At 37.9% G+C, this 10,518-nt stretch overlaps 1 protein-coding gene across 1 annotated transcript; it reads right to left on the bottom strand.

Annotated features, from left to right (window-relative positions):
* Positions 1–2,029: 2,029 nt before the first annotated feature.
* Positions 2,030–8,463, bottom strand: tfa (transferrin-a). Its single transcript, XM_008434133.2, has 17 exons — positions 8,352–8,463; positions 8,123–8,271; positions 7,177–7,279; positions 6,894–7,085; positions 6,188–6,317; positions 5,990–6,045; positions 5,450–5,613; positions 5,165–5,318; positions 4,895–5,058; positions 4,707–4,803; positions 4,598–4,618; positions 3,681–3,845; positions 3,342–3,492; positions 3,133–3,200; positions 2,837–3,018; positions 2,465–2,657; positions 2,030–2,343 (listed from the first exon to the last, which is right to left on the bottom strand). The coding sequence occupies exons 1-17, from the start codon at positions 8,389–8,391 to the stop codon at positions 2,300–2,302; spliced, it is 2,073 nt and encodes a 690-aa protein (XP_008432355.2). The 5' UTR covers positions 8,392–8,463; the 3' UTR covers positions 2,030–2,299.
* Positions 8,464–10,518: the final 2,055 nt, after the last annotated feature.

The raw sequence follows: 10,518 nt of genomic DNA, 5'->3' as shown, positions 1-10,518 counted from the left end.
TTTTATTATATGATCCCACAAAGAGTTATTAAATTACTTGTTTCACTTGTCTAAACTGAACTGCAGAGGACTATAACGCCAAAAGTAAGTAAAAACATAAATAATATTTAAAAAAAGTCCAATATGCTTCAGAATTGAACTAACAGTTTGTTTTACCTTTAATATTATTCCTATTTCTGGATTCAGCTATTTGCATTTTCCCTCTGTAAATTATCCAATTACTGATTTGTTTCTCAAATTATTCTAAAAAAATGTAGTTTTGTATTTCACAATAATTTTGCAGTGGGATAAAGCAATAATAGTAATCAAATATTTTAAAAATATATTTATTTATTTATGTGTCTTATTTCAGTGTGCATCACTGTTTTATTATWCATATATAAGGAGGAGAGTCTTTCAGAGCATGCCAGGAGAGGAGTGCACAGACTGGACCAGCTTGATTTTCAGAGATAAAAAGCGACCTAAGCATATCARTGATACAGAAGTCCTCTGGCTGCTGCATRTTGCCAATTTACGTATGCTACATTAGGTTCAACGTTGTGGTTTCAGTCTGATGAATTTGAATAAATATTCTTGAGTCCTCATGTCCGATTTGGTCTTTGGAAAAAGGTTGATCTGTTGGCTTTATGCAGTGGTGTGCAATCATGTTGGAACAGGAAGGGGTATTGATATACTGAAGCATTAAGGTTTCCTTAACTGAGTCCAACACCTGAAAGACAATCTCTCACTATAATCCACTGATGTAATTCTGTAATTTTACAAAGCCTTCCACTTTGCTGCACACAATTATATTGATGCTGATACACTAATTGTTGGCTGCTTATTATTCGGTAGTGAGTAAATTGAATCCCAGAATTTAACACACAGGTTTCATCCTATGAAGGCACCATGTTTAGTGACCCATTCCTTTACAGAAGTTTGTAGAAATATACATTCCTGCCCCCTGGATTTCATAAACCTGAGGACATGGAAGTGATTGGAACAACTGAATTGAATTACTTTGAGAGTGACCTGGGATGTTTGCCAATAAAGTCTGCATGCATTCACCTAAATCTTTTAAGAGGTGGAGCAAAGTTTCTAGAATGATTTTAATTTGTCAAATCCAAAGCCTAATGAGTGTTCAGCAGACAGTTTCTCTTTGCCAGAATTAATTTGAYGGCACTCATTGAATACTCAGGAACAAACCACAAACAAGATTTAAGATAATACAGTGAAGGACATTTTTCCTTGGTCAAAGACTGAAAGAATGGACCTCAAAARCATAGCTCTTTCGAAATCAGTACCTTGAAACACAATTCAAATGTTCACCTCTTTAGATTCACAATTCAAATTCCTTCAGGATAAAAGTTTTATAATTTGCAATACCAAAATTTTNAGAGGTGGAGCAAAGTTTCTAGAATGATTTTAATTTGTCAAATCCAAAGCCTAATGAGTGTTCAGCAGACAGTTTCTCTTTGCCAGAATTAATTTGAYGGCACTCATTGAATACTCAGGAACAAACCACAAACAAGATTTAAGATAATACAGTGAAGGACATTTTTCCTTGGTCAAAGACTGAAAGAATGGACCTCAAAARCATAGCTCTTTCGAAATCAGTACCTTGAAACACAATTCAAATGTTCACCTCTTTAGATTCACAATTCAAATTCCTTCAGGATAAAAGTTTTATAATTTGCAATACCAAAATTTTMAAATTTCAAGGAGTTTAAAGGAAGACTTTCAAAACCAGGAACTCGGTGCTAATTGTAAAGCATGTTGGCGGTAGCATCCTGCTCCTGCTGTTTTGCTAACAGTGGCACTGATGCAATGCACAAATGGGTGGAATGATGAAGTTGGTAGGACAGCCTTGTTTTCTTCAACTTCACATAAACTCAGTAGCGACACAGTTGAAACTCGGACAAAATGCCTGTGATCAAAGAGAAACTTGCTATAGAAAATGTAACCAAATATTAAAAAATACAGGCTTATCTGAGTGAATAATGATATATAACTTAGAAGTGTTAAACAGAAACCACATTGTCCACAAAGAAAATGTTTGACAAGTTTTATTTGGGAAAAGTCAGGCACTGAACAAAGCAAAGTTGAACCGTTAAAGTTGGAAGTTGCAACAGCTACAACGACTTGGTCACATGGAAACTGATTTGAAGTTTGTAATATGTATGTGCTGATTGTGCATTAAAAAATAAAAACAGGCAGTAAGATCAGTTTGAACAAGGCGATGTGATTTGGGAGGTTGAGTGTAGGAAGTGTAGTTGAATCACTGGTGTCCAACTTGGGTGGAAAACTGTCAGTGTCACTTTTAAGGTTGCTGACAGGTATGGAAAGTGCAAGATTTCTCCAGATCTGTTGAGAGGAAAGAAATCAGTCTATATTCAGATGCTGAACAGAAATGGATTCCACAAGCAATACATTTTCTTTTTAATAAATTGCAGTCCACTTAAGTGCAACTGAGATTAGCACGAACCTGAAGCAGTGTCAGCGCATTGTCTGAGTGAGGACATGGCGTTCATGTACTCTTGTCCCAAAAACTGCTCATAATTTTTTCCTGCAGTAACTTCTTGGAGACATTTGGTGGAGTCCTTGAAGAGGAGGTTCTTTCCATTGGTGGACTGGAACATTCTGAAGGTAGAATCACTGCCACTGGCTCCAAACTTGGTCTGTAAAGACAATGCAAAATAAGGTTTTCATAATTGCTGTGTTTTACTGTACTGTTTCATTAAGGTTGCATTGCTACTGACTTTGAGATYTGTAACGTAAGTTTTCTAATCTATGCTCCGCTTTAAACAAAGTSMAAWTYMRSCYTWWWMMWTTKRARSCYTTWAWGTTCATCACTGACCTGTTGGTCTTGCAGGATGCCGACCACTTTTTCACGAATATCAGGCCGAGTTACCACAGCGTGTGCCGGGACAGCAGCCAAGTGACAAGAAACAAAGTCCTCGACTGGTACTGGATCCTTTCCAGGGCAGATCAGCTGGTAGTCGGCAGAATTCACGCCACGAGCCCAGTCAGGACCATTACCTTTGATGAGAAAAAAACAAYGAAACATGGAGGGATGCAAAGGGATGCTGAAATTTTCCAGTTAGCAATTCGGCAAAAAGGCAGCRCATAATCAGGTCAGTTCATGTGTCTTACCATCACTGTTTTCTGAAACGATTGAGTGTTTAATGAAGGCAACGTCACCAGCACCCTCTACCAGACATCTGCAACAATAATCCATACATGATTCTATTCTAAATGAATCGTTCCTGAAATAGATCTCAAAGTGTTAGCATGATCAAAAAAAAAATAAAAATCCCAAAGGCATTCAAAGCTTTACAGGATCACTGCTGAGTCTTTGGTACCTGAAAGCTCCAGCATAGCCGTAGTACTGCTCTTCAGCACTGGCTTTGCACTTGGCTTCATCTCCCACGGCTTTGCCGCTGCCTTTACACTCGCGGCAGAATGGAGAGTTGGCTTCGGCTCCGGGGGCACAACCGCTGGAGAAGAAAGTATCTGCRGAGAATCAGAGGATCATCCAACAGTTGGACTAAGAACCTCCTTTTCAACGAGGGTTCTTATWAAGTCCACAAAGAGTCCTTCCACTGAGTTTTCTTGTTATTAGAACAAATTGTGTACCGTGYATTTAAATGTTATATAATCACTTTGTATTGTACTTTTTCCCAGTTGACTGTTTCACTTACCAAACTGACAGTTGTTAGTCTGGGCATAGATGTGACCCATSGGGATGTTCCAGCCAGCTGTCCTGCCAATGCCTGTGTGGCAGGATTTCTTTCCCTGCAGATTTGCCCAGGTCACCCCTGAAGACTTCTTTACCACAGCGACAGCATAATAAGAGGAGGCTGTGTCTGTGAAATCAAAAGGAGATTGGTTCTAGCAAAAAAAGTCTTAAAATATTGCTTCAAAAGAGAACATAGTGACTTAGTTTGTGAGAGACCAGTGTGAGTAGAGGATTTAGATAAGTTTAGTGACCTCCTGAAATAAAATTTGCCCATAAAGAAACTTTTAACGCTCACAGTTTTTCTGGTCTTACACAGCCCACTTCACATTTATAGCCCTGAATAMWTTTTTTTTTACAATCTGTTGTCTCCTTCTAATTAGTAACTATGGTTGCATTTGAATCTCAATATAAATACATCTAAACACATAAATTATGGAAGAAAGACTACTAAAGGCAACAAACAGGTCGACCCATCGGGGGGGTTTCCTACATCAGGACAACCAAAGGCACATTTGAAAGATTTAACTGCTGTGAMAAGTGATTCTACAAAATTCAGACTCCAAGGTCCTGAATACATACTGTATGAATGTTCTGCTTTTCAGATTTTCACGTAGGAAATAAATTAGAATAAACATATRTCCTTTATCTTCTACTTTGCAATTGTGTTGGCTTAACACATACAATTAAATTGAAGACATTGAMATTTATGATTATATCTTGACAAAGTGTGAAAAACTTTCATTATTCTTCATTACCCAAACTACAAAAATCAAAGTTTTCTCCAACAAAATTGTTCTTAGTTCACTGACACCCGCCAGGCTTAACTACATACTGAAACAACTGTAAAAGTAAAAAAAAAAAACAAGATAGTTTTAGTACCTGGAGAAGAGCCACACAGTTCTGTGGAGAGACAGAGAAAGGTGAAAACATTACAACACAAAAGTTCTCACAATCCGTCAGTGTTCATGTGTATCCGTAGGCATCACACCTTGCTGGTACTGCTCCACCATGGCAGGAACCAGACCACACTTTCCAGCGGTGTACACCTGTCCACCGTCCACTGCCATTGCATCTGCCTCTTTGCGCTGTGGGACGTTTCAAACAAAGCGCGCTTAGAAACAAAACAAAAACGTTCTCCTTTAAAGTAACGTGGAACATATGTCTTCCTGGTTGTACCATAATCTTCTTGAAGCAGTCCTCGACGGTCGGGGCGTTCTGACACTCAACAGAGGCAGTGTCTTCAGTCACGCTGTTGATGCTCCACGTGTCGCACTTTGCAGTCTCAGCATGGCCCACAGCGCACCATCTGATGCTAGAGGATTCAGGTCCTGCGCTCTGCTCTGGAGAAGGAAGTTRAGCAAAGACCRTGTGTCAGACATGGCTGACAGAGCTGGGTAGAAGTGTGGATCTTATTATTTCTACCGCTATGTTTTTCCTCATTTTTACCTTTCCTGAGGGAGTGGATGATGCTCACGTAGTCAGCACCCAGATACAGGAAGGAGTCTGTGTTTGGAGGAACGGGCACCAATTTCTGTGTTGAGTCCTTGAACATCAGATCCTTGGCAGGGGCGTATGCCTCAGAGGAGAAGAGGTTGAAGTTCTGAAGAGCAAGCGAGTCGAATCACAATGAAAATACAGTTTGAGTCAGCTGATTCACATGCAGTAATTCCTTTGTTCCTTCCTCCCATAGGAGGGATTATTTACTCTTTCCTTAAACTGGGTTAACTTTACCTGTACTCCACGGAGGCTCTCCCAGATTAATTTAGCCAGCTCTGGGTCCTTGCGAGTGATGACGGCGTGAGCAGGCACTCTGGCCAGGTGGCAGGCTTTATAGTTATCAATGGGGGCTCTTGTGTTATCCAGACAAAGCAGCTCATAATTGGACTTCTCAGAATCTAAACAAGGGAAATTAAAAAAAAAAATCTTACTTCTGTTTATCTAAATACATTTTGGATTACCATTTGAGGTAACACTTTATTTGAAGGGGTGTGCTTAAGACTGACATGACACTGTCATAAACATGACATAACACCTGTCATGAACATAAAGAAGTCTTTATGAATGTTTATGACAGTTGTCATRAAGTGTCATTCGGTAAATAATKACACTTTTAAWGCAAAGTTGCTCTAAAAGTTGCATTAAAAGTCCATTAAAAGTGCCAACTTTGCATGATTTTGTAAATAATGACAATTTAATAATGACAAAACTGGATCGTCAGTRAAAATTGAATTCATTAGAGCTGAACAACATATTGAGATGCATGACACTGACCAGGTACGGTGAGGTGCTTCACRAAAGCTACTTCGCCTGCATCTTCAACCAGACACCTAAAACGAAAAACAAGTGAAAAACAGAAAAGCAAACAGGAACGACAATGTRGCCACCTGATGTGAGACGAGAACTCATRGTGCATGTCAGTGATTGATAAAGGGGCGTTGGGAATGTGTGAAGATACTATCAAATACTAACTGGAAGGCTCCGGAGTAATCGTAGTAAGGCTCCCTTTGGGACCTGGAGCAGTCTCCCTTGCACAGTTCRCACAGCTTGGAGCCCCTTGTGGCCCCTGGGGCACAGCTTGCTTGGAAGAAGGTGCTCACCGCTGAAGAAAAACCAAAACAAAACATAAATTAKTTAACTAACACAAACAAAAACCACCACCTTTTCAATTCTTTCTAAACATTTTTGAAAACTGAATAGTCACATGTAAAGCCGTTACAAGGTCCAACTTTTTCAGTGACCCTCATCCTTACATAATCTGTTCATGCTTTAAAGTCCAGAGAAACTAAACCTTACATAAAAGTTTTCATTACATTTTCACACATTAACTTTCACTTACTCATGCCCTCTCATGTGTCTGCTGCATTAATTCAGACTAGGGACCAACTAGTCTGAATTAATGCAGCAGACACATTGACTTAAAACATTATAAGTCAATGTGTCTGCTGTCTTGGTGCTGCATTAATTCAGACTAGTTGGTCCCTTTTCAGCTATTCTCATACAACTCTTTGTTTTTTTTCTAGCCAACACCCAAATCTTCTCAAAAATTGGTCTCAAAGTTTGTTACATTTCCCCAAATTGTAACCTAAAAGCACACAAACACACTCAGAAGGTGTTTGCTAACTTTTACTTCAGGGCTAAATTTACAAGGAAAAAAAAATAAAAATGAAGCCCTCACCCTCCTCAATGGGTTTGTCCTCAATGCCAGCCCACTGAATGATATTCTGTGAAATCAGAGTTCCAATGGGAATGTTCCAGCCGGCAGATTTCCCCAAACCGGTGTGGCAGGATTTCTTCCCTCCAAGGTCCCTAATGCCAAAGCCGGTTCCCTTCTTCACCACAGCCACAGCGTAGTAGCAGGTGTCAGAAGCTGAATGTGTTAAAACAAGGTGTGATTAGAGAGGTCACTCATTAAAACTGCCCTATTATGGCTGGTAAAAACAGCCGGTAAATGTACGTACTCTCGCCGTAGTCTTCGGCAATGATAGGGTGGAGATCATAGTTGTTCAGTCCTGCTGTGTAAACATCTCCCCCATCTACTGTGATTGCATCTGCTTCACTTGCCTGTCAGAAAGGAGCAATTCAGAATCAACGTGTCTAATTTTGTGTATTTTATCCGAGTGGCAATGAAATTCTGAATTTGACCACAAAATAGAGAACTGTTATTATTTCAATAGTAAAACGAATGTATTTGGAACAGTTTTGCCCTCGAAAGTCAGTGTTTGCCCACAGTGAAACGCTTTTAGGAAAACAATTTCCTTGGTTTGTTTTGTGGCCGTCAATAACTTTCTTTTTATGTTTTGTTAAACATAAAAAAGAAACCTTCTTATTACAAAGAAGGTTGGAGATGCCTTCTTTGTAATCAGCTTCGCTTTTAACATGGTGCCACAGTAGTTAGTCAGTGTTGGTGTTTCTTTTTTTTTGTCTTTAAATACTTGTAGAAATTGAGAAAATGGGAGAAGGTGATGTGTTATTTAATTATAAAATAAATCTAAACCTGTTTCAGTATTTTTTTATTAACCTTGTCATTAGTCTTTGCAGGTCTCTTCATGAAAGAATGTACACAGCCATTTGTTTAATATAATTCCTGTCATTCATTTCATTCAACAATAACAGTGTACTGTTGTTATGCCAGCACTCCTTAGGAGCCTATCGATGACGCACAGCTATCGCCATTTTAATAAACATTTATTAGTATCAAAACCACAGCAATAACTGTTCAACAAGTGGCAGATTCTTGTCTAGAAGCAAGTGAAAACAATCATGCATTCATGTACACGGGAGCACACAAGTGATGTTCGGGTTCTAAAGAGAGTATTTCTCACTTTAGTGAGCAGTCTGAGCCATTTTGAACTGCTGATGGTAATTATGAGTTAACGTGACATTAAATGAGTGTTATATCCTCACCTTGATTGCTATAATGCACTCAAGGGTGCTTTCCTTTTTCACGCAGGAGAAGGCTTCAGATGCAGCTGCAAGATCCGTGCACTTCCTTAATTCTTGATCCGACTTTACGCACCATCGCACCTTCGSAGCCGGGGCCGCCAGCACGGCAGCTGTAAGTAAAGAAATATTTCTGTAAGGATTAGTCAACCTCAAATTAAARCTTKTCTTTTTAATTGTAAAGGTCCTTTACCAAGGCATCCAAGCAGCACCACAAGGAGGAGAGACTTCATGCTGGTGGACTGTGGGGTSTCCTGACCTGTCGGACAGAGCAGACTTTCTGTAACGGGGCCGTGGCTTTTATAGCAGAGCCGACCGGCGCTGGCCAAGAGATAAAATACCACAGTTTGCTCAGGTTTCCTAATGTGAGGGCGCCTGTGTACTTTGGTGTGCTGATACACGGGAAAACAGAGGCCTGACCTAAGTTTCCACATAATGGAATTTCACATCGCTACAAATCAGTTCAGATAACAAAAGTAGCCATGTTTTCCACACATCTGGAGAAGTGGCTGTCTTTTTTTCTTTTTTTTTCTCCCAAAGTTCACTTCACAGGATTTAGATTTTTTTATGTTATGTTGATGCTTTAATTCTAATCCACCCTTCARWKGSYKTTKKKGKYMAAAMSKKKRAWWARSYKGKYMWYMMCYTTKSMMMWYMGGSMAAAWKKWWTTKKTWRRRRMMAAAMMARKWRSMAAWTKKWMWYMRGSCMAAAAAAAWAAAAAATCTGTTCTCTTTCATCACAKATTTAATATATGTACATGTGTTTTTTTCTGTTTTGTTATTTTGCTATTTATTGTGATAAGTTCCAGGTTAATTTAGTCACTTTAACATTTTCCTGAAACAGTTTTACAAATATGTCAAATATTTTTTTACAACATCAAACAAGGCTTTGTTTATTTATTGCAAAAAAAACAACAACAAATGTTTGCATATGCTTTACTCCCGTTTGAATACATTTTATGTTGCTAACACATTTCTTTGGTTGAATCAAGAAAGACTTCACAGAGAAAAGCAAAAAAAAGGAAAAAAAAAGTATATTTTAAAACACTTGACATGTTTATAGTTGTGATTTGTACCAGCTGGCGACATGTTTATAAAGTCAATATTACCAAATGTGCCAGATAAAATATTGCAAAATCTCTTTTGCAATGTATTCCATGCAATGGTGCAAATTTGGAAAATCAAAGATCTTATACTGCACCTGTGGATTGATCATTTTCACCATTATTTCAACAACCTCACATCAGATAAGACGGATCTGTGGTATGAGACAATAATCCAATTTATCTTAATAACCAATATAGCTAGTTGCTTTAGTGCTTTTAGTGTTTGTTACTTTGTGCATCTCGTATTCATGTTTTCATACCATATATGAGGTTTTGATGCTAATGGGACAATGAGTGTTATTTATGTCTATTTGTCAGCTATAGTTTTTGCAAAATTTTATCACAAAATGAATGCAGAATAAGGAAGATTACCAACTAATAATTTTACCTTTACTTGTTTTAACAATTTCATTGAAATTACAAAGTCTGGATKTGATGTGATGCTTCCACAAACAAAATTCTCATTATTACTTGTGATAAGGTCCAGACACAAATAATGCTGGATCAGTAAAACATTTCTCACAGGAACTACAAAGAAATTGGCAAAAAGAAATGTAGTTATCTGCGAACACAAACAGGTTTTGCATGTTTTTGTCAACTTGTAGGGAGCGTGAAGGACTAATAAGCACCACAACAGAGGGGAAACTACAGAAYAAAAACATAACGCTGCAAATTCCTTTCATTATGCACTAACAAGATATGTGAAAACAGACATCCGAACATTATGTAACAATTTATTTGGATAGCTTTGTGAAGATAAGTAGTTCTTTTATTTTGCTGACTAAGCAAAGCCTAATGTTACCCTGAACTTCATCCTGTCATGACTGCATCCTCAAAACGGACAGCATTTCATTTTCCTTCAGTGGCACAAAGTGCAGCAATCATTTTAGAGTTTCAGAAATTAAGATTTTTCCTCCAAAATTAAATGATCAGTTGATGTAGAGCTGCAAATCTCACTAAAAGTCACAATTAGGCTCTTGGAAACTAAACAGCTTTCAGCAAAAAAAGAAAAAAAAAGTGCCATAAAAACATATATATATGCCCATATATACKTATATATTTTATTTCAAAGATTATATTGTTAAAGTAGCTTATCGGTATAAAGTTTTGTTTATTTTTTTCAATTATTTGACTTTTTTTTATACAGCCTGCCACTTTTCAATTTTAAAAAGAAAAAAACAGAAAACTTTATTTGTGTATTTGTGAAGGGCAAAGAGAAATGTGTGGTGTTGCAATAATATGTTTCATATTTCA

Source organism: Poecilia reticulata, linkage group LG17 (genome assembly GCF_000633615.1).
Source record: "Poecilia reticulata strain Guanapo linkage group LG17, Guppy_female_1.0+MT, whole genome shotgun sequence".
Taxonomy (NCBI): Eukaryota; Metazoa; Chordata; class Actinopteri; order Cyprinodontiformes; family Poeciliidae; genus Poecilia; species Poecilia reticulata.
Note: the sequence above shows the minus strand (reverse complement) of the source record. Positions and strands in the feature narration are given on the sequence as shown.